The sequence below is a fragment of the Lipophrys pholis genome, assembly GCF_963383615.2.
Source record: "Lipophrys pholis genome assembly, chromosome: 14".
NCBI classification, from domain to species: Eukaryota; Metazoa; Chordata; class Actinopteri; order Blenniiformes; family Blenniidae; genus Lipophrys; species Lipophrys pholis.
The window spans coordinates 9,383,740-9,408,618 of NC_137633.1; the positions used below are offsets into that span (position 1 = coordinate 9,383,740).

The following is a 24,879-nucleotide window of genomic DNA, read 5'->3' on the forward strand; positions in this document are numbered from 1 at the left end:
GCAACGTTTTGTCCAATCTTGGTGAACGTGTGTGAACTGTAGCTTCAGTTTCCTTTTGGTGGCTGACACGAGTTTCTTCTGCTGCTGTTGCATCAGCTTTCAAGCTTCCACGTGTCATGTGGGCAGAGATCTTGGGTCTTTCACTTAACAGATGGACTGTTGCCCCTCTAGCATCTCAAGCCATGGCCATTCCTGGTCTCCCCGAGCATCAACAAGACATTTTGGCCCAGAAAACTGCCACTAACTGGATATTTTCTTTCTCTAAATCCCTGGAGATGGTTGTGCAAGTCCCGGTAGAGCAGCAGTTTCAGAAATACTCGGAGTGGTGTGGACGTGGCCCAGTTTTGAGATGATCTGTAGTGGCTTGATTTTGCCGTCTTTGTGTATATATGCACTTTAATGACTAAGCTATGACTGTATTAGCGAGGACAATACTGCTCAATTAGGCCCTGATGTCTGCGTTGAATGTCATCAAACATTTGTTTACACCCGACTGCTTTTAATCTGTTTGTTGGCGGCCTGCACGTTTGCCCCACTGCTGCTTCCAGTGTTTGGGTTAGTGCTGTGGCTCTGTTCTAATCTGAAACACTGCTTTGGCCCTCACAATGTGACAGAAGTCACTTCAGAGCTGTTTTATCAGGTCACCGTGGTTTTAATTAGCAGCGCATATGAGCGGCCCCTCCAGCTGTGACTGCTGGGTTTGGTTCCAGCCGCGCTCACTGGAGTCTGGTGATAATTTGGGGTTATGTCAAAGATGTGTTGAAAAGCTTGTAGCAGTCAAGTGATGGATTCTTTTTATTCTCTCTCTCTGTTCTTCATACATCTCAGTCAGCATCTGGTATCCAGGTGGATACTGTCATTTTCACTTTGTGGTTTGCTTTTTGCGTTATATAAACCATATACCCGCGTTTAGAGACGCATTTTGAAGTTAAACCTTTATTAGACCGCAACCGTCCTGTTGAGGTCACAAATTATGATCAGTTTCAAGCTGTTGGTCATATATTTTAGGTACGATTAGTAAGTACTGGTGTTTATTTTTGTTATGAACTCAGACTTGTGGATGCAGAATAAACCATTTCCATGGCGACAGAGTCGGAGCATTTTCACACATCAAGTGTCTCACACTCTTCTATGTTCAGTAGGTCCCTGTGAGGTTTGAAATGCTTGGTCCTAAAAGGCTGTGTATTGTTTTGTTTGTATGTGTTTCAGGCCTGTTTCTCCCTAAATGCGGGGAAGCATCAGGAGTTAATTGAGACTGACTATCATGAAGCCCAGATTAAGTTCTGTCGTCATATATAGAAAGTCCCACTTCTTACCTGTAAGTAAAACATCTTGGCTTAAAAAAATGTATTCAGTGTTCAGTGCGCATCACACTTACAGAAGAAAATGAAGGTTTCTTTTCTCTATTATTCATTTATCTGAAGACTGTTTCCCCGAAAAAAAAATTTCCATCATAATTTGATTATTTTAGATGTTTTATTTCATGCAAAGGTTTTATTGTTTCACCTTGATGTTGTAAATAAAGAAAACAAGTTTTTTCTTTTCCCTTTTTAACCTTGTTCTCACCAATTTTGGTCATCAAATGCTTCTTGTCCATGGAATAGTTTCCCCTAAATCTCGGGTGGTTTTGAATCTGCTTCAGCATGTCTTCTCTTGATTGTCACATGCAGTACATTAACGTCCGGTTCTCGTCCCTCCACCAGTGAACTTCTGCGAAGGAGAAGATGATGAAATGAGATAAAGTGGACAGCTGGAGGAGCCCCCGCCCCCTCACCTCCACGACTTTGAAGCATGGCAGGCCTACAGCTTGTCACTCCTGCCACATCACCCATGGGGCCTTTCTTCGGTCTGCCATGGCAGCAGGAGGCTATCCATGATAACATCTATACTCCCAGGAAATATCAGGCAAGGACGCTGCCCCCTTGTTCCTCTACTTCATCTCAATAGTCTGACATAACTCAAAGCGATAGCTGCTGCCTTTGTTTTCTCATTATAGATGCAGTGATCATGTCACTAAACTCGATCCTCCTCTCCACAGGTTGAACTTCTAGAAGCAGCTCTTGAACACAACACTATTGTCTGCTTGAATACCGGCTCAGGGAAGACCTTTATCGCAGTACTTCTAACAAAAGAGCTCTCCCACCAAATCCGAGGAGGTTACCGAGACCATGCAAAGAGGACGGTTTTCCTGGTGAACACAGGTACCTGCAGTATGCACACGTTCACTGTGCTTCACTCCATCACCGGGCGGAAAGTAGCTCCTCTGACAATTTACTGATGATTCATTCAAATCCACAAAAGTTGGAAAATTGTGGAAAAAAAAAAAAATATTGTCATGCACAATTAATTGTCAGTTTATCGTGACATTTAATGTTAGGTCAGAATATTGATATCTTTCCAGTACTGATATTATTATTATTTTTCTCTTAACTCACCTCTTAATTTTTGACACCACTTCCTCACTATTTTCAATAAATATATTTACTTTAAATGGCCATTACATTTGATGCGTTGGTATTTAATTGCCTCTGTGTTCTGTGTTGTACAGTATCGTGTGTAATTCAGCAAGCCGCTGCGGTCAGGACTCACTCCGACCTCCTGGTGGGAGAGTACACGGATCTGGAGGAGACTTTAGCATGGCCTGACCAACAGTGGCGTCAGGAGTTAATGGAGAATCAGGTTTGCTCACATTTAATCTTTTTTTTTTCATTTTTTTTTTCAGTTCTTAAAAAACTCTGCATGTCTCACGTGTGTGTTGATTGAAGTAGCCACAGCGAGGAATACGTCCACAGTAGTTACTATGGTGGATGGAACATGACCAACCTGTACTCTGCAATGAAAAACGAGTCCGACTGTGTTGTTGAGATTCTCTCCCCGCTGCCGTCCTCTCGCACAGGTGCTGGTCATGACTTGCCACATCTTCCTGCACGTTCTGAGGAATAAAATCTTACCCTTGTCTAAAATCAACTTGGTGGTTTTTGACGATTGTCACCTGGCCATCACAGACCACCCTTACTGTGACATAATGAAGGTGAGACTGCGAGTGGCTCTCGGTTTCTGCAGACCTGTGAGGACACCGTGAATAACGCTGCCGTCTCCTCTCTGTGTGCAGCTGTTCGAGGGCTGCTCGGGTAGCCCTCGCGTCTTGGGCCTCACAGCTTCTATACTCAATGGGAAATGTGACCCGTCTGAACTGGAGCACAAGATCCAGAATCTGGAGAGAATCCTGAAGAGCAATGCTGAAACTGCCACCGACCTCGTGGTCTTAGACAGGTACTGGGATCACTTGTGGCCTGCAGCAGAGGGTAGAACGGCATCACCTCTCACCTGTGCACTGTGGGCTTTTTTTTTCTTCCAGATATGCGTCTCAGCCAAGAGAAGTGGTGCTTGACTGTGGACCTTATGTGGATAAGAGCGGCCTCTCCTCCTGTCTGCAGGCCGAGCTGGAAGACGCTCTCCACTTCCTGAATGACTGTAATGTACCTTTTGCCAGAGAGGACCGTGATCCCACATTCATCTCCAAACAGGTGATGGGAAGAGAAGGAACAGATCCGTGTTTGAACTACATCCTTTTCTCAAATGCAAGATTTACTTATTAAAGCATCTTGAAAACTAAATTTTACCCTGTTAAACTACCTAACCATTCATTGGTTCTGCAATTTATATGCAGAGATATGCATTTAAACACATCTCTTGGTCTTCAAATTAAAAGCTGTTACATTGTAAGTCTTTAAACCGGGAGTGTCAAACATGTGGGCTGTGCTCCAAAATCTTAGGAAAACTCAGGCCTCTGGCACGACCTTTCAAAGAGTGAAATAGCACTAATTTTTAAAAATAAAATCAACTGTAATTCATTCATTGGGGTTCACGCCATTTTAGTAAAACACAGACTTGAAGCCTGAGCTGCGAGATCTGCAGCAAAAGTTTGTTCCATCACTGTTATCAAAGTAGCGTTACTCAAAGGGCGTGAAGGGGAGTTTGTGAAAACATACATGCTGAAGGCTTCTTTATTTGCAAAGTCACTTGTCACATTTAGCACCGGGAACCTATACCGGTTTGCATGAAAACAAAGAAACATTTGGAATTGTTGTTTATAGGTTATCGCTTACATTTTTTTCTTTTTTTTCTTTTTTTCTTGTTACTGGTCCAGTTTTCTCAAGATCTAAAATGAGTTTGACATCCCGGCTTTAAAAATGTTTCACCGTCTGCTCAGTGACATGGATCAGTGAGCACCTGGCTTCCTACCGAAAGAAAAATAACTGAACCTGAACTCTATTTTGAAATGATATATAAACGTCCATGACAGATTGATAAACCAAATATAAATAGCATTTTTTTTGTTGGTACACGTCAAACCAGCAAACCTGAGGAGGGATTGTAAAAAGAATTTTAAAGGTTTTCTCAGTAACCCTAAAGAATATTTTTACAGCTGTTTGTGGGTTCTCATTAAGTAGCAATCCCTCCACAGTAAAGTCACCCACAGCACACGGTGTCCTTGTACGGGTTCTAAATGTTTTCCTCTGTAATCAATCTGATGAAAGCGAGCCAACCTTTTGAGGTTTGTGCTTTGCTTCAGTGCTAGATTTGATGAAAAGTTCAAAAGACTAGAATCCAAACTTTAATCCACACTAAAAAAAATCCATACCAGTACTTTCAGCTTGCTACATGTAAGTGAACAAAACAATCATTAAATTTGCCTTTCCAAAACCTTAGAGATACATTGTTTACTCCTGCATCAATTTTATCTGCTGATTTATTGTTAATCCCTGCTAATAAAATACTATGATGTCTTCGCACTGTTTTTCATTTGACTCTGTCGTCATGCGCAGTATTTCAGTGTGTACGAGAGCACAGATTTCTTGCAGCAACCCTTAAAGTAATAAAGCAAGCTCACTAACTCGCACGTTAACTCTGCTGTTGCAGGTCCTGAGTGACTGCCAGGCCGTCCTGCAGGTGCTCGGGCCCTGGTGTGCCGACAAGGCGGCAGGCATCATGGTGCGCGAGCTCCAGAAGTACATCAAGCACGAGCAGGAGGAGCTCAACCGCAAGTTCCTGCTGTTCACCGACACCATCCTGCGCAAGGTGCACGCCCTGTGCGAGGAGCACTTCTCCCCCGCCTCCCTCGACCTCAAGTTCGTCACGCCCAAGGTCCTGCGGCTGCTCGAGATCCTGCAGGAGTACAAGCCGTTTGAGCGGCAGCAGTTTGAAAGCGTGGAGTGGTACAACAACCGGAACCAGGACAACTACGTGTCCTGGAGCGACTCGGAGGACGACGACGACGACGAGGAGGCGGAGGCCAAAGAGCGGCCGGAAGCAAACTTTCCATCGCCGTTCACCAACATCCTGTGCGGGATCATCTTCGTGGAGAGACGTTACACAGCTGTTGTCCTCAATCGGTACAAGCAGATGTTTACCCTTTTTTTTAAACAGATCTGTGTTACGTAGAATCAATGTTGAATGAACAGAGTAGTTCTACCTTCTTCCACAGTCCAATGACTTTCTTTTTATGTTAATGACTCAAATGTTTAAGTTGGGATGTTTGCGTTTGTCACAGGAGTATAATGGCCCGAGAAAGACGGAAGATAATCCTTTTGGAGTAATCCATCGTTCACACACTTTTCATATGCTTCTTCCTCAGTCTCATTAAGGAGGCAGGGAAGCAGGACCCAGAGCTGACTTACATCAGCAGCAACTTTATCACCGGCCACAGCATCGGCAAGAACCAGCCACGGAACAAGCAGATGGAGGTGGAGTTCAGGAAACAGGAGGAGGTACACTTACAATTATAAACACCTGACCTGGCACACCATGTCCTCAATGTAACACAGTGTAACAGCTGGGCTTTGTGTTTTGTTAATTCTCTTGCAAAACAGCAACTCTCTCTGCTTGCTCCTCCAGGTTCTTCGCAAATTCCGGGCTCATGAAACCAACCTGCTGATTGCGACCAGCATTGTGGAGGAAGGCGTGGATATTCCAAAGTGTAACCTGGTGGTGCGATTCGACTTGCCCACAGAGTACAGGTCCTATGTGCAGTCCAAAGGCAGAGCCCGGGCACCCGTCTCCAACTACATCATGCTGGCTGACACCGAGAGGACCAAAACCTTCGAGGAAGATCTCACCACCTACAAAGCCATAGAAAAGGTCATGCTCAATAGTTTCTCTAAAATTCAGATTGAGGACAGAAAAAAGTTAAAAGCTCTAAATGAAGACACTGTTTTGTTTGTTGAGCAGATCTTGAGGAATAAGTGCTCCAAGTCAGTGGAGGTGAGTGAGTTTGAGGTGGAGCAGGTGCTGGACGATGACAACATCCTCCCTCCTTACGTCCTTCGATCTGAGGACGGAGGACCCCGGGTCACCATCAACACAGCCATCGGACACATCAACAGGTGCCGACTTCAGCTTCCTGTCCTCATTGATTAATGAAATAAGCAGAAATGGCACAAATCTCAAAGGATTTTTTTTTTTCCTCTGCTGCTCAGGTATTGCGCTCGGTTGCCCAGTGATCCGTTCACACATCTCGCACCCAAATGCAAATCTGCAGAATTGAGAGACGGGCGCTTCCAGTCCACGCTCTACTTACCCATAAACTCCCCTCTGCGAGTTCCCGTGAAGGTAAGGAAGAACCTTGTGATCAGAGCTGAAGTTTGTGTGTTGAGACAAGGATAATCATTTTTCATTAATGTATTTATGGTTGAATCAGGTTTGTTTTCTTGCCATTTGAAGCTGTTTTTGCATGAACACATGCAGGCCCGCATATTGAAGTTCAAATCCCTTGATTTAAATAGCCAATAAAGTGTTTCAACAGCATAAATGGTGCTACAATGGGGCCATCTAGAGGGGAAAAGGTGTAATGTTTTTGAACAGTATTGTAGCACATATTATAGCAACAGTTTACACGTCTCCCATGTAATTCAAGATGGAATCAGAATAAAACAATCTACAGTTAAATCTAATAAAAGCAGACGGATTAAATGCACTTACAGAATAGACATTCTTGGTAAAAAATGGATACAAATAAAATCAGATTGTAAGTTAAAATATAGAGATATTTAAATGTGAAGAGTTATTGCATGCTTGAGGCATAGTGGATTGAAGTGACTTATGTCACTGTTTCCGTTAAAACTGTTTCTGAAAGGACTGTGTGGGACTTTGGGATGGTATAATAGGAAGTGAAAGCCATCCATAGGACATGTGTTGCTTTGGTTTGCAGTAACCTTTTCAGCTATTCTAAACAACGTCATGATATAGCTTATGCCAACAATAAACGGCAAGATTTTTAATGTGCTTACATTGTCAAACCCTGTTTGTGAGTGATACACATGTTTTTGTTGTTTTTAAACAGGGTCCTGTTATGAACTGTGCCAGACTGGCAGAGAAAGCAGTTGCACTGGTTTGCTGTGAGAGACTCCACAAAATAGGTAAAACCAGTAGTAATACTTTGTAGATACTTAACATTCTGTCAGCCTGCAAGTAACATTTCAGCTCGCGTGTGTGTTTGTTGCTTCATGTTTCTTTCTTCTGGGTTGTCAGGTGAGCTGGACGATCACCTCATGCCTGTGGGGAAGGAGACTGTCAAGTATGAGGAGGAGCTGGACCTCCACGATGAGGAGGAGACCAGTGTCCCGGGCCGGCCAGGCTCCACCAAGAGGAGGCAGTGTTACCCTAAAGCCGTACGTCATCGTAGTTACAACCACCAAGAGTGAACTTTAGAGCAGTTATGGCCAGCAAAAATGTCATATTCGGTGCCGGGATGCCAGATTGTGACCATTGCTTTATATGTGTTGGATGAATCAAGGTTACTGAAAACAGCAGCATGAAGTTTCACCTTTTTGTCTAGCTGATATTGATGTAATACAAAACTTCTGAGAAGTTAATGCAAAATCACATTTAATTAGATGACTTGCACAGAAGGCCGTTTGTTAAAACCTCTTAGAGCATGTGAGGTGAAGCTCCCGTTCTGCTCTGTTCATTCAATTCATCTGCAGCACGGGACCAACTAGCAGCCCTGCAGGTGTTTACACTCCTGCTCCCCCACACCACTTCCTCTCAGCTGGTAGATTTAGCTGATGCACAAAGTGTGACGGAAACGATCTGTGACTTTCCAGGTTGATCAGCAGGATTAGACTTGAACACCAGTTTATTTGTTGATGGTAGAAAGAGCATGAACGAGCATGTGACACCAGTAGGTGGAGGTCACATACAGTATTTGAAGTTTGGTAGACTGAAGCCATCGTCTGCTAGTTTTTAGTGATTCACAAGGATTCTTAGTCCATTGGGTGGCAGTAGTGAGTCTGACTGTGTTCAGAGTTCTATCAGGTTTCAGTAAGTAGTTGCTCAGAGCTTTAGCCATCGGGTTATTTAATGCAAGTGTTAAACACCTGCTTTGTCTGGACTTGTTAGACGAGGAACACACTGGATTATAGTGTACGTTGCCACTGCATCGTGTGGTGGAAAGTGGTATTACAAGGCTAAAAGACGTGGCGATTGTTGGCAAAATTGTCCACTTCAGCTTTAAATCCCTCAAGATGTTTTAAAAAAAAAAAAATAATAATTTTTTTTTTCACATAACAGTTAAATTTTTTTCATGAGCAAACAATGTTTCCTATTGTTCCTTTACTACTATTAAGAACATAACACAATTAGAGTACACTGAATAACATAATGACCATTATGAAATGTGAAGAATTTACCGGTGAAAATCTGCAGATCATCCCACTTTTTGATGGTTGTAGTATACCATTCAGCAAATATACAGTTTGTCCTCAAATGTGATGTGGAGAAGCAAAAAAACAGGCACCCCACAAGTTGTTCATCAATGGTCTGAGGAAGTATTTAACCTGACCTCCAAACTGAATTGATCCCAATCTGATCACACATTAGTTTTATATCCATTTATCTAAATTTGTAAAAGGTTGCGTGAGGTATATGTGTGTTGGGTTGACTGCTGTTGTCCATCTGAAGATGGGTGTGGATTCACCATACTACATTGAGTGGAGTGCCTTTTATTTATGACTCAGTCGTGTTTTTTATCTTAACTGTCTCAATTTACAGGGGGAAAAACTTGCAGAATTATAACTTCTTTTTTTTTTATTCAAAGTAAAATATGCAAAAATAGTATTGCTGCGCTACATGACCGAAGGGAAATAATATTTCACAGGATTGTTGTCCAAAAGCATTTTCTGTAAGAGAACGTGGACTTCACCAGTGAATCAAACCAATCATCGCTGTGTGATATTATTAAGAGCACAACTCCACCATTCATTTTATTATTCAGTGATATAATAATACAATGTCATAATAATTTGGGAATTCCGTTTGAAGTTATTTTTCACTGGTTGATAAATATTTAAAATGTTAATTAAAATGTTTTTCTCGCTTTACAGCGGTTGTTGGGAATAAGGTGCAGCGTGTTGACTTTAACACCAGAAACAAGAAAGTAGCATCAGCCTGTGTTCACATTAGCTGTCGAGACTTATGGTGCTCATTGGAGGTTTCTAGTTTCTCTGCACTTTTGTGGCTGAATCGTGTCATTTGTACATAATTTATTCCTGAATTGTTGATCTAACATTCCCTGAAGTTAAAGAGTAAATCTGTTACTAGCCTGACCTGCACAATGCTCAGATTCAGTACTTTATTACTAAATAAAGAAATAGTAATGAGGTACATACTTTCAGAAAACTGTAAAACACTCTTTTACGACTTTGTGCGGGAAGCACAAGAATCCTCTCCTGAAGCCTCAGAAAGATGAGCTGTGTGCTCCACAGGTTACCTCCACCCTGTTGTCCTCATCGTGTCCCTCATGTCCTGTACAGATACCAGAGTGTCTGCGGGACAGCTATGCCGTATCGGAGCAGCCCTGCTACCTATATGTGATTGGGATGGTCCTGACTACCCCGCTTCCCGATGAGCTCAACTTCCGCAGAAGGAAGCTCTATCCACCGGAGGACACCACCAGGTGCTTCGGCATTCTGACTGCCAAACCCATACCTCGAGTACGTTCATCCCAATACCTCAACACCGTGTTTTTTTTATAATTTTTTTTACCAGTACTGACACATTGCCTCCTTTTACTCATCCAGATCCCTCATTTCCCGGTGTACACCCGCTCGGGTGAGGTGACCATCTCCATCGAGCTTCAGAAGTCTGGCTTCACGCTCACCGCTGCACAGCTCGACCTCATCACCCGCCTGCACCAGTACATCTTCTCCCACATCCTCCGTCTGGAGAAACCTGCACTGGAGTTCAAGCCCATGCTGGCTGACTCGGCTTACTGCGTTCTACCTCTGAATGTTGGTGAGTGGAATCGGTCCCGGTCCAGCTCGGTAGATTACGTTTACCAAATGTGTGCACTGCCTAACGGTCTCCTCTCATCATCTTCTCTCTGTTCTACAACTGGCTTGTTTAGTTGGAGACTCCACCACGCTAGATATGGACTTTATGTTCATGGAGGACATTGAGAAGTCTGAGGCCCGCACTGGCATTCCTACTACTCAGTACACCAAGCAGAATCCCTTCACTTTCAAACTGGAGGATTACCAGGATGCTGTCATCATTCCAAGGTAGCTTTAAATCTGTGAATGAATGTTTTGAGACGAAGACGAGCGCCGAGGGGTTCCGAACTGCATAATAACTCTCCTACTGCTCCCCTCTAGGTATCGTAACTTTGACCAGCCTCATCGCTTCTATGTCGCCGATGTGTACACAGACTTGACGCCACTCAGCAAGTTTCCTTCGCCAGAGTATGAGACATTTGCTGAGTACTACAAAACCAAGTACAACCTGGATCTGTCAAACCTGAACCAGCCGCTCCTGGATGTGGACCACACCTCCTCCAGGTCAGCATCACCTTTATTGGCCTAACTGAGTGTTTTTAGTAGATTGTAACTGAAAAACGAGAATTGTGTTTTGATTTTGCACCAATAGTGCAAATATCAAATACAATTCTATTAGATATTACTTTTGAGTTTGTAGGAAGTATTTCCATTGGTGTCCGTTTGAATATTAGCCATATTCACTGGGTTGGGGGTTAAAAGATGACTATAAGACCAATTGATATAAATATGTTGACATTTTGTTTGTTGGTTCGATGCTGCACTCAAAGCTTTGTCAGAGCTGCACAGACACAGTGCTGCTTAAAATAATAGATACCCTATGATTACACAGTTGAGTATAACATATATTCACAATAAAATGTAAAAGAACTCGTTCTGCATGATCTGCAGGACTTAAGCTGAAATTCAATTTGTTAACTTGTAAGACTTTGTGCTGGTGTGAAGTTGAGGGTTGTTCTTGTGCTCTCTCAGGCTGAACCTGTTAACCCCTCGGCACTTAAACCAAAAGGGCAAAGCCCTGCCGCTGAGCAGCGCTGAGAAGAGGAAGGCCAAGTGGGAGAGTCTACAGAACAAGCAGGTAAAGCCGCCTCTCCGAGAAGAATCGGTGTGATCTCAGATTGTTGGGGAACATCCGCTCTCTTGAAAGTTTTTAAGAGATCGTGGTTTGAATCAGATGTCTTGATATTGGAGGTCATTTTGTTAATGCCGTCGTGTTGTGTACATCAGATCCTGGTTCCAGAGCTGTGTGCCATCCACCCCATTCCTGCCTCCCTGTGGAGGAAGGCAGTCTGTCTGCCCAGCATCCTGTACCGCCTCCACTGCCTGCTGACTGCCGAGGAGCTCCGAGCCCAGACAGCCAGTGAAGCTGGAGTGGGGACACAGACCCTTCCCCCTGATTTCAGGTTCCTGTTACAAACACAACACAACACATGCCTTCATGAGTGGACGTTATGTAATTGTAAATACATAAAATGCTGACAAGTCTAATTGCATATCGTCAAAAGATAAAGAAGTCGATATAAACAGGGTTTGTGCGTCATCCTGTGCTGCAGTTTTACACAGCATATCATTGTTTTTTCATCGCTGATATTTAATTGGCCTGTAATTCTTTCAGATGTTGCTACTGAAACATCTTGCATTTCAAAATTTTCCAACCTAAAGTTGTTCTAAGATATTCTCATTGCTTCATTGACGACACAAAGCAGGACAAGCACGGCGAGAGACAAAAAACATGTCTCGACTACAGAGCTCACATGGAAAATATCACCTGTCAAAATTTTCAGCTTAAAGTTTTAACCTCTTGCTCTTTTACGTGGCAGATATCCAAACTTGGACTTTGGCTGGAAGAGATCTATTGACAGCAAAACGTTCATCTCCTGTTCAGAGTCCTGCAGCGAGGAAGGCGATGGCCACTGTAAGCACCAAGAGACTGTAACCCCTGATCCCAGCTCCCTGACACATCCAAGTAGTGACCACTCTTCGTCGGCCGAACAGGAGCCACTGTCTGCCCCTGAACCTCTCGAAGCATGCAACGCGACCCTCACTAATGGCACTGGCACCGAAGTCGACTGTGACGGCGACTGCCACCAAGATGAGCACCTTCACCAACATGACAATTGCCAATGCTGCCAGCCCAGCTCCTCTGGGCCGCAGAGCCCCGAATCAATACAAACCACTACCTCAATTCTTGTGCAGCCCCCTCACAGCTTGAAGAAGCCCAGGTCCAGTCCTCCACAGCCTAGTGATGAATGTACACCAGGGAGGACCGCAGACCATACCAACAAAGCTACCTCAGTCTGCAACCCAGCAGCCACGGGTCCCAACGCACCCACAGCACCTTCTCCTGACCTCGCTGAGGACTCTCAGCACAGATCCCAGGCAGGGGACTCCCCCAAGAGGTTGGGGCCCAATCCAGGCCTCATCTTGCAGGCCTTGACCCTATCCAACGCCAGCGACGGCTTCAACCTGGAGCGGCTGGAGATGCTTGGCGACTCTTTCCTGAAGCATGCCATCACCACGTACTTGTTCTGTACATACCCCGATGCTCACGAAGGACGACTCAGCTACATGCGCAGCAAGAAGGTGACTCACCACTTTCTGCTCACTGCTGATTGATAGGATTATCTACATGAATGTACATAGAGGATTGACATGGGCCAACTTCATATGGTACAATCCAATAAACAGTAGTACTGTTTCTAAAAACTGCTGTAGAAGTTAATTCTGGCTCTGGTAGAAAAGTATGCCAAAGCAGTTTATTTGGAATGGGGCAGGACAAGGACAAATATTAGGCTGATGGTCATAATGTTATGGCTAATCAGCGTGTAGGGAGGCAAGATGGTTTATCCAGACTGTCTTAAGAAGACGACTTTGAGAAAAGCAGATAATAAAGGTATCATGCACAAAAAGGATACGCTGTGACTGATGGTGTGTTCACTGTCCAGGTGAGCAATTGTAACCTGTACCGCCTGGGGAAGAAGAAAGGACTTCCCAGCAGGATGGTGGTGTCCATCTTTGACCCTCCTGTTAACTGGCTGCCTCCTGGATATGTGGTCAACCAGGACAAGAGCAGCACTGACAAACTGGATTCAGAAAAGGTCAGTGAACTTTATTACATCTTGCTGTATTGTAGCTTCATTGGCTGGTTTAGCGTCGCTCTGAATGTCTTCGTGGGTCTCTGTAAATGACCAGTGCGTGATTTGTGATTAAAATTGTGTTCCTTGATTCGCTGATTAAATCATGTTGTGACTGAAGTTGGTGTTATGATGCCATCAGGCCACTAGAGTGCAGGCTTTCACCTTATCTGACCATATGTTTGTTTTGGTTTTATTTTCCACACCTCTGTTTCTCAGCGTCTAATAAAGAAGCCAGAAAGTAAAACAAAACACAATCAAATCAAGATGACATTTAAAATTTTAGTCCGTTCACGTCGTAATCAATCAAACTTGCCAATGGAGTGTCGTTAAGTTTGGGATTGAATTATATCCCTTCGGAGGGTCACCTCACCGGAACATCAGATTACCAGCTGACCCAGTCTGTAACGTGGCAGCAGTGTTAGTCGAAACAATTTTATTTGTCACAGTCGCTTTGCCCTTTGTCACGTCAGTCTTGTCTTTGATTGGCCTGAACAGGCCAAAGCTAAAAGAACCGTAACAGATCTTGCAAGATGTCTTATCATGTGTGTCGCTTTCCATGTTGGGATGAAACGGCTGTAGTTAATATGCCGTGTCGAAAAATGGCTTCCGGGAATCTCCTTTAAAATTGTTGAGGACCTCTGGATGTATAGATATCTGAGCCCTGTGGACTTCTCGGAACGGTCTTGAAACCTCCTGCTAATATTCTTGTGGACTACAGGATGCAGTGGTCAGATATTAGATGTATTAGATGAACATGTTATAATTATTCTAAAAGCAAGCAGCAAGATTTTCATGTTTCCAGAAAGCTCAGTGGACATGTTGCTCCCTAGAAGCCTAAATGTTTTGTGACTGAAAGTGAGTACATGTCTGTATTCTGGTATGTTAGTATTTTATTTTTATTTTTTTAATGTAGCACCAAAAATTCCCAGGAACTGCCAAATACTGCAGCCTTAAATTTAAAAAAAAAACAACTGACATTTTTATGCTTTTATAAGTACATTCATGTTGATGGGTGGCATTACAAATCAGTTTAATGTTGTTCAGTTGCACAGTACAACCTCAGAAATATTCGTTTCAAATTAAGTCTTCGCTTGTAAAAGTGAACGTTGTGACCTTTTAAAGGCCGAACTAATCGCATAGCTCTTGTGCAGGATCACATTTGATTGTACAAGACGACCTAATAGCGTGGTCGGTGTGTATACAATGCATAAATGTCATTTCAAATTACATGAAACTTACGTGACCGCATGCTGATTTTTAACAAACTTCACGCACGCTTTCAGAAACAGGGGTGATTTGAGGTAGTAATTGTGTTTTTATTAGCTTTCTTTTATTGTAATGATCATTCCTAACCGCAGTCAGAACCGTAGCTTGTCTCTGAGTCATAGAGTTGGTTTGGCAGCCTCTCCTCGCACAGCAAAAGGCCGGATGAAAAATAACATGAAAGGCAAATCCTGTTTCCTTCTGTAACACTGAGGCTCATCAGAATGTCTCCATGTAAATCTGAACGTCAGCCTTCAACCATAATTATTCTTTTTGCGCGTTCTCCTGCGCTTGATCTCATGCAGGCCAAAGAGGAGCTCGTGGCCAACGGGCAGTCCGGGACCGACTTGGATGAGGATGACGAGGACGTTGAGGAGGTAGACGAAGACGGCGAGCTGATGTTAAAGGACGAGCCGAAGGACGAGGTGAACATGGAAGACGACCTGGAGTACTACAAGGAGCACATCCGCTTCATCGACAACATGTTGTTGGGGTCGGGAGCGTTCGGGAAGAAGATCTCGCTGAGCGGCTTCCCTCCATCTCTCAGCCCGGCGCCGGGCTCCTCCTCCACCGTCGAGACTCCTTATGAATGGAAGGCCCCGAAGAAGCCCCTCCACCCCACCCCGGCGCACTACCCCCCGGAGCAGGTGTCCAGCGGGCCGTCGGCCGAGGAGTTCGACTACAGCTCGTGGGACGCCATGTGCTACCTGGATCCCAGCAAGGCCGGGGAGGAGGACGACTTCGTGGTGGGCTTTTGGAATCCGTCGGAAGAGAACTGCGGCACAGAGCTGGGCAAGCAGTCCATCTCCTACGACCTGCACACGGAGCAGTGCATCGCAGACAAGAGCATCGCTGACTGTGTGGAGGCGCTGCTGGGCTGCTACCTGACCAGCTGCGGAGAGAGAGCCGCCCAGATGTTCCTCTGTTCACTGGGCCTCAAGGTGAGCGCCCCACCCCCCACCAGCACCACCACCAAGTGACGTGGATGTGTGTGTTTTCAGTGACATCATTATAGTTCCAGACATAATCTAATAAAAGATTATAATAATACATTTATTTATTTATTTTTATCTGTTTTTGACTTCAGTAGTGGCATCAGATGCTTTGTCGTAATTTACAATGCGTTCAAAGACCCGTCGGAAAAGCCAGTAAACAATGCCGGCAATATCCTGCTCAAAACTAACTCACTAATTTTAACTGAAAAGCTTTAAATCTGCTTCAACTTTTAGTTTAATTCTCCAAAACAGTGAGGAATCCAACTCTGTTGCTTGATCCGCAGAACAAACAAAAAAACCTGCTGTGCGTCTGCTTTGTTTATTTGACTACATTAAATTAATTACAGACTAAATGAACTGAAACGTGTTCTAATTGAATTGTGGGAAGGTTTTCACTATAAGATCAGGCAGTCTCACGTGACCGCAGACTTACCGTGAGTATGCGGAGATCATACTCACGGTAAGACTGGAGGAGGTCTGTGCACCTGTCTGTGTAGATTCGAGGAAAGTTGTGCACTAGATCCAGCAAAGTGCTTTTTTGCACATTTATTCCAGTGACTCACTGAAGCAGTATGGATGTTGTTCTGCTTCCAATTAGGTAAAAGTCGTCATGTTTCTGGAGACTTAAGTCACAAGCTTTCTTTCATTTTCCCACATAAGTGAAGTCATTTTATATTGAACTTGAAACTTTTCCACACAGCTGATGGTCAAAATAGAATTTTGCCATATTTTGCTGCTGTTCGCCCTGCTTGTTGTGGTTGCACATCTTAATGCAATGTTGTTAAACTGAAAATTCTTTTGACTTTATGAACAATTTTCAATCATGAGACACTTTTTTTCTTTTTTAATGTGAGTGAAGCCATTAGCCAAGTGCTGATACTTGCGTTTGTCTCGAAGGTGTTGCCGCTGGAGCGGGGGACCCTGAGCAGAGCGGCGGGGCCGAGCCGCGACAGCGCTGCCCTGGACGTGTCCTACGGCTGGCTGAAGATCCCGCCCCGCTGCATGCTGGATCACCCAGACGCCGAGCAGACGCTCAACCACCTCATCTCCGGCTTTGACAACTTTGAGAGGAAGATCAACTACACCTTTCAGAACAAGGCTTACCTGCTGCAAGCCTTCACCCACGCTTCCTACCATTACAACACCATCACAGGTCAGAGGGCCACTATGCTGGTCGCCTCATTAACCCCTTCACATTCTCAGCGCGGTTCAGAAACTACCAGAAAGTGGAGAAATTCTCAGGGACTTTGCTGCACGACTCTTTGCTGTAAGACCAGATTCACCAATATGTCACTTACTGTGTTTTTAAAGATGGTGATGATGATCACTGGCCACATATTGAAAGATGAGGTTCTCCTTAAAAATAAAAGGGGAAAAAAACATACATTTCTACATTCATAGAATCTAAATAAATCCAATGTTAATGCTGACATGGTTATGAGACTTAAGCATAACAGATCCTAACTCCTGGCCTGTTGATCTAGAAAAGTCAAGCACTACTAGAAAGTGTCTGTAATCGTGATGTTGGCCCCCAACAACTCCTGAATACAACCGCCCAATCAGAAATAAGATTCAGCAGAAAGTGACATATTAAAACCATGAGCTTTGTCCAGTTAAGAGAGGTAACAAAGCCGCATGCAGAAGCTCCATTTGTTCGCTATGTTAGTCAAAAATGTCACCTATTAGGATGTTTTAGTTGTTAGTAAACCCGTTCCTTCCTTTGCTTTCAGATTGTTACCAGCGGCTGGAGTTCCTTGGCGATGCAATTCTAGACTACCTCATAACAAAGCACCTTTATGAAGACCCGCGGCAGCACTCTCCCGGGGTGCTGACCGACCTGCGCTCAGCCCTCGTCAACAACACCATCTTTGCCTCTCTGGCCGTGAAGTACGACTACCACAAGTACTTCAAGGCCATCTCGCCGGAGCTTTTCCACGTCATCGATGACTTTGTGCAGTTTCAGCTGGAGAAGAATGAGATGCAAGGCATGGACTCCGAGGTGAGCGCCGTTTCCATTAGGAGTCTGGTAGTACTGCCGAACAACAAAGGCTCGTGGGAAGAAATCAAACCTTTTGCTGTTGTAGTTTTCCCTCCCCCGTCCTATAATAATCCTCGGCATTCACAAAAAGCTGGGGATGAATAACAAGGCTGTCAGCTACTATGAATCTGTTTCATATACCCATGATTTCAGTACTGAAGAGAAAATGCATTTGGATTTAATTTGCCTGGAAATGGCTATCTTGGCACCAGATCTCCGCTCGTTCTGCCGGAGCAGTATTTCTCCGCCTCGGGGACAGCGGGCACATACACTTAACAAACTCCTAAAAGCAGCTGAAAGAAATAAAGTGGTGTCCTGCAGTTAAGTGGCACCAGTCCACCACACAGTCGCACGTGGACGCTACGGAGGTGACGCCCTCAAAACAGCCGTCTGGCATCGCGGTCGGGGTTATCAGTGGACCGCAGCAACTAAAGCTTTTTTAGCCTGTTTTTTTTTTTTTCCTGAAGAGGTGTAAATCCAGATGTTTTTCAAATTAAAACAGCATTTTTATATTTTTTGTTCCTCCAGTTGCGACGGTCCGAGGAGGACGAGGAGAAGGAGGAAGACATCGAAGTCCCCAAAGCCATGGGGGACATCTTCGAGTCGCTTGCCGGGGCGATCTATATGGACAGCAGGATGTCTCTGGAGACCGTGTGGCAGGTGTACTATCCGATGATGCGGCCGCTTATCGGTGAGGGAGTGCGACTGTTTGCGCGAAGGACGCTGGACGCCCGACGACGCCCCGTAGAATCGAGTCCTGACGGTGTTGTTTGTTCTGTCGCCTCTCGCAGAGAAATTCTCAGCCAATGTGCCGCGGTCTCCGGTGAGGGAGCTGCTGGAGATGGAGCCAGAAACTGCCAAGTTCAGGTGGGACGGCGACGCCGAGCGACCGCGGCTCAAGGAGCTCAGATGTGATCTGATCTGCCTCGAATGCAAACATGTTTTTCTTTGATTTAACGGTCTAGATGTGTCTAAATCAGAAGGAGGATGCAGTGAAGTGATTTTAAATTAAAAAAAATTTTTTTAAACCTTTATAAATTAACCCCCCACCCCCTTCTCTGTTGTGTTCAGCCCTGCCGAGAGGACCTACGACGGGAAGGTCCGGGTGACGGTGGAGGTCGTCGGGAAGGGCAAGTTCAAAGGCGTCGGCCGCAGCTACCGGATCGCCAAGTCGGCGGCGGCGCGACGAGCTCTGCGTAGCCTCAAAGCCAATCAACCTCAGGTCCAAAACAACTGAGCTCCCAGCATTAGCACCTAAGCTATTGACGCTATGGCGAGTCCGCGACGGCGGCTTCCTACGCAGCGGAATACCCTGCATCTTCAGTCTGTGACGGCACAAACATGGCAGCCGGGGGCGGGACGGGGCGGGGCGGGGCGGGGCGGGGGGCACTGTGTGGAGACGCACCAAGACAGAAGCAGACTGATCTCACCACAAATCTCACAACAGATCTTTTACCTTTTTGACCCTCTGTTTTTTTTTTTTTTTTGTTGTTGTTTTTTTTTGCGCAAACACAATCTTTACTTTCTCTCTCTGCTTTGTGTAATCACATGAGTGCTTTATTAACGTTTAGCAAAGGAAAAAAAACAAAAACAACAAATGACAGGTCAGGTCGCAGTGTCAATTCCTCGCTGTTTTATTTTTTGGTTTTTAATCTCTTGTGTCTGTGAGATGAGGCTTATTGTGTTGTATTAGATTGTACATAGTTCAATCAGAGGTGTAAATCAAAGTATGTAGGACGAAGAAAGACGATGGGAAAAAGAAAAAAAAAAAAAAAGAAAACGCTAAACTCCTCAGCCTGTGCACTAGTGCCAGTCAGTTTTAAGGCGGTTTTGAAAAACGCTAACGGCAGACGTGGCTCGCAGATATCCCACCGGAGTGAAAACCCGGCGGCTCCTCTGTCGGAAATCTGTCTTGAAATGGTATTCTTGATCATTTTTGCACTTATTCCATTAGGGTCTGTTATTTTGAGAATTGTATGGTCACATTGACACCAAAATCGTATACGTAGCAAAGTATATAAATATATATATTAAAAATAGAAAAACAAACAAAAAAAAAAATCTATAAAAGACATGAATGATATTGTTGGCCTTCGATGCTAAGGCTCACCCTCATATCCTGCAAAACGGATAGGAATTCCAACATTCCCAGTTACTGTAATTTAAAATCCTTTTTAATCGCACTTGAGGTTGCATGTTTCTGTAGCTTATGTATAAACCATGACAACTGGACGGCTTCTATAAATATATCTGGAGTGTGTGAGGGCAGGATTCGGCATTCTGTGGCATTATCCGGGCGATTTGGTTCCACGTGTTTTGATACTACGAATGGACGGAGCTGACTCTCGGGTCCTCCGCGCGCACTAAAAATGTCTTTCCACCGAGCGCCTCGTCCCGTTTTGATACGAGAAGAAGGAAGACATATCACACGTTTCAATATGCTGCAGACTTTTCTACTAATTGGATCTTCTTCTTCTTTTTTTTTTTTTTTTTTTTATCTGTTCTTTATGAAAAAGGCCCTCTCATTTCAACGCACCAGTGTTTCCTCGCATCCCGTACCTACCAAAGCTAGAGCAGATGTGACACTTCGGAGGCTGAAGTCGATTCCTGGGGATAATTCAACCAGACACTTTTTACTTCTTCTTTATTTTATTTTTTAAACTTGGGGTTGTTTTTTTTGTTTTGTTCTGACATTGAGCTTCTTGCCGAAAGTCTTTTTTTCTCATCAATAAGCCCTTTTTCACTTGAATACCTCAGTTAACTGCATGCATTTTCTTGTCTTCATTGTTTTCCTTTTTTTTTTTTTTTTTTTTTGTTTTGTTTGGTGCTATGTTTTTGTATTAAGCTTGAATTTCTCATCTTTTTTTTGCACTGTAACTATAATACCTCTTTATTTGACCCTCTTTTGTTTGGAAATCCGGTTCGGTTTTGCTCGTCCTGTCCGAAGGGGAGCGGGCTACTCGGAAGGGGGAGGATTTTTTTTTTTTTGAGGGCAGCAGGATTGAAAGTGTTGTCCCGGAACACAAGCCGAACTCGTTTCCTCTCGTTCATTAGTGAGTCGTCGTTTTTTTCTGGATCCGTCTGAATGACGGGGTGGAAGCTGCACCGACTGATCGGGGGATCGGGACCTGCTGAGAGTAATCAGATTGCACTCTTAATTAAACCCAAAACATCTCACGGAGACTTGCCTCGTTCAGTCTGTCTGGAATAAAATATTAGTGTTTCTAATCTGTTGGCGATCAGATTGAATCAGCCCACACACACACACACACACACACACACACACACAGGTGTTTCTACCTCAAGCTGCTCCGTTTCAGAGAACCGATGAATTCCACGTTCCTCTCGCCGTCATTTGTGTCTCCCGTCTTCAGTTAAAGACCAGAGATACAAATCTCAGTGCCTTTCTCTGTGAAGGTGTCGTTGCAGCAAAAAAAAAACAATTCAATCAATGTGGAAGAATTTCCTTGCTTTCATTGTCTTTCTTCTACATTTAAAGAAAATCCACAAGACCCATGTTTGAGCGGTTAAATCTGCTCCACCGCGGGACAGGTTTTATAGAATTTTTCTATTTAAAACGTAAGGATAATAATATTTTTGTGAGCTGGTCGTATTCAAAATTAACCTTTTCATCAGTTTCCGGTGTAGCGACGCTAACGCGCCAGCGTGAAACTGAATGAGACGAAGGCGCAACCACACAATACTGGCTCTTTTTAAACTTGTATATATATTTAAAAACCAAAACAATGTCAAATTTTACAAAAAAAAAAAAAAGCATCAGTGTTTTTGTTTGTCAGTCACGCTTCACGTGCAAAACTTGAGCGTCTGTGACTTTCTAAGTAGATGAAATCTTCTCATCTTCCTCAAGCTCATATTTCTGACCGCGTTCATTTAAATGTCGCCGCCACACTTAAGTCGGTGAAATCCTCACGCGAGATGCGAGAGGGAACTCAAAACACGAGAGCGCAATCTGTCATTATTCCTCCCGCAGGTGTCTGAGCGTCTAATCTGCCCGGTAACCGGACGCTGCGGTCCGAGTTCCCCCGTTAGAGAGAAACCACTGTCGGACTCCAGGTTCAGGGTGACCCCCCCCCCACCCCCCCCGCCGCCTAACCGTTTAGCGATTAATAAAGTTAATGATGCGTGAAGCTGTGGGAGGGATAGGGGGAGGAGGAGAACACAAAAAAAAAAAAAAAAGAATGTGAAATGACTCATGGTGCCACACCCACTGTATTTTTGTCTGTGACGAAAAGAAGCGTCACGATTAATCTTGTCGGCACACGCGTGGCGTCGACATCCAACCATCTTTGTCTTTTATGTTTTTCCCCCCTCTTTCTCTTTGAACTTGAGAAGGAAGAAGCGCCGGAGGTGAGGCGGTCCTGTGTAATTCAGAGTGGACTTTGTTTTCTCCTACTGGCGGATTATTTTATTTCTATTTCTTTTTTTTTTTTGTACATGTAGCACAATTGAGCATTGCACTTGGGCGCCATACTTTACCTCATGTCAGAGTGTGAAAGGGAGTGAACAATTGAGGAAAGAAAAAAAAACAAAAAACGTGTATATACGATGTCGAGTACTAACTGGTGGTTCAGGCTTCGCTGCGGTCTCGGTTGCTGGTCATCGACAGAAAGGCGACGTGGGGAGGAGAATAAGGGGCTTTGGGAGGAGAGACTTGACTGTGCCAGAGAAATACACTGTAAGACGTTTTAAAGCGCGGATGTCCCGTTGACCGACCTCCTGCTTTTGTGGCCGTTTTGAAACTACCAAACTGTCACTGGTTCACTCTGACCACGTTATTCCTCCTGCATCCCGCGGTCGGTAAGTTTGGACTCGAAGGAAATCCTCCCACAGCCCCTTTATGGGAACGTAAAGGAAAAACCCAAATCAAACAATGTCAATGTTCAACTAAATATTGGTCACTTTTTTCAAATCTAAAAGTGTTTCTAACATCCCGGCTGTTTTGAGAGGGTTTTTCCTTTAAGATCACAGAGTGAACACAAATGGCTGAGATGAGTTGGCTGAACGTGAAAGTGGGGGGCAGGGGTGGTGGTGGTGGGGGGGGGGGGGGGTGGGTGGGGTTCACCGAGCAGCAGAACACCAGCAGATTGGAGCGACATGGACCGAGTGACGAACTGTTATCAGTGTGGGGAATTATGGGCCATCACAACCTGCAGCAAATATTTAAGGGACATTGGAAGAGAAACTGAACTCCTCACTCATACTGTAATACCGTGCTGCAGTGGTTTGCGGTCTGCACCTTATGGATCACAAATACCTTTAATGTTTTTCTTTGTATTTTTATTATTTTTTTCTTTTTTTGTTGTTTTTTTTCTATAATTGTAGCCCAATATATCTTCAATAAAAGTAATGGTATGGTCATTGGTCATTCTTCGGCTCCTCTGGGTTCAAACTAAATGGAAATATCAGTGACCGTCCGATCAATGTGGACCTTTTGCTTTCAGTTTGAAAGGGTTTTCTTTTACAAGTGTGGCGAAATTAGGAAATGGTAAAAAATAAAGTGGCAATTTGATCTAAAAAAAAAAACTAAAACGGTTAAAATTCCGAAATGATCTAAAACTGAAAATGTGAAATGGGTGAAAAAAAGTTAGTTCTTTAATTCATTTAAAAAAAAAAGTTCTCTGATTATCAGGCATGTAAACCTGTAAAGGCTGAAGATCTACCGTGTAGGTTATCCCGAGGTCAAAGGTCAAAGCTGGATGTTTGTGATCCTCGGTCCGCAAATTCAAGTTCAAACAAAAAGACGCATGAAGTTGATCGAAAAATATCTGAAGCTTTTTTTTTATTTTTATATAGATGATAAAATAAACATTACCTTTGGTTTATAATTCACATTTAACATCGACTCCCAAATTTTGGGATTTGTCCAATCACTGTTTACGGATGATAAAAGACTGGATTTAAAAAAAACTGGGTTTTAAAGACGATTCACACAGTGACACTAATATTCAGATTAAAATCTGTTGAAGAAATTGAATCAAGCAGATTTTTGCTCGGCAGGTAAAATAAAATTGATCAGTTTAGGGTTGCGAGATGAAAAAAAAATAACCCCGTTCCGTGCACAGGTAGAACATGGAAAGTCCCAGAGCTTGGTATCGAACCAGGTATTTTCACGCTGTGAGTTTACAGCGCTCACCGTGCCGATCCCCAAATGTTGTCATGTGGACCGCCATTCTGGAGCTGGCCAGATTCGAACACTGCCAGGAAATATTATGGAAATCAAAGTCTTGTAATACGGCATCACTTCTGTCGATGTCTGGTTAAAGTGTGAAATGCGGTGGACGTTAAAGACGGGCGAGGACGCGCTGGTCCATCAAGAAAAACCGACAGGCTGCTGCTCGGGCCTGTTTCCACTCATTGGGCTCGGCGTGCGCTCGGCCTGCCCATCATCTGCTGGCTCTGAGGCTCGTCAGCAGCACCCACTATATTGGCTCTGTCCGAGGTGCCTGCTGACTATTCGCCGCAGCAAGCTTTATCGGACCCCGGGGGGGTGGGGTGGGGGGGGGGGACGCAGCGGCAGGTTCACCGGCAGGACCAGGACCTGCAGGACTCCGCACACCAGCGGTTGTCATCATCCCGCCGCAGATTAAAGTCATTACGCTGATTCACCCGATCACATTCCTAACAGGAGGAAACCAGATTGAAAATCTTGTGGATTTTTACACGGCGAAGCATAATTGTATAAATAAAAGTTAAATCCCACTACTGGCTTTATCTAATCGACAGAACGGTCTAAACTTAAAAAAAAAAATTCACATGCGTCGCAACTGAAAACATATTTTCGAGAGTGTTTGGACTTTGGAATGAAATGTAAGAAAAAAAGAAAGAGGGTTCATGTAAGAGGCACATCGGGGTGTTTCCTTCTTAATCACTGCTCGTTGGTCCTGCGGGTGAAAGTCCTCCTGAATTACTGAAGCCGAGCGAAAAGACCCGACCCGTGGTTTTAGCAGCTGTGTGCTAATCTGCAGGGAAAGCCCGAAGGAATGAGGCGTATGGCTGGTTTGGTTTGATGAGGTGAACGTGGACGGTGTGCAGGGAGGGGAGGAGGAAGACAGCTCTGTCGGCCTCGGTGGGATCGCCTCCACGCTGGAACGAGG

The 24,879-nt window shown here is 44.3% G+C and overlaps 1 protein-coding gene across 1 annotated transcript; it reads left to right on the forward strand.

Annotated features, from left to right (window-relative positions):
* Nucleotides 1-1,791: 1,791 nt before the first annotated feature.
* On the forward strand, nt 1,792-19,518 carry dicer1 (dicer 1, ribonuclease type III; the record flags this gene model as incomplete). Its single annotated transcript, XM_080479654.1, has 27 exons — nt 1,792-1,905; nt 2,039-2,201; nt 2,549-2,679; nt 2,897-3,031; nt 3,113-3,273; nt 3,359-3,527; nt 4,924-5,396; nt 5,639-5,771; nt 5,899-6,141; nt 6,232-6,386; nt 6,480-6,612; nt 7,343-7,418; nt 7,531-7,670; nt 9,813-9,992; nt 10,080-10,293; nt 10,406-10,559; nt 10,653-10,835; nt 11,304-11,409; nt 11,559-11,734; nt 12,152-12,914; nt 13,277-13,429; nt 15,037-15,672; nt 16,624-16,879; nt 17,457-17,725; nt 18,293-18,455; nt 18,556-18,631; nt 18,836-19,518. The coding sequence occupies 27 exons, from the start codon at nt 1,792-1,794 to the stop codon at nt 18,999-19,001; spliced, it is 5,721 nt and encodes a 1,906-aa protein (XP_080335780.1). The 3' UTR covers nt 19,002-19,518.
* Between the last annotated feature and the right edge of the window lie 5,361 nt (nt 19,519-24,879).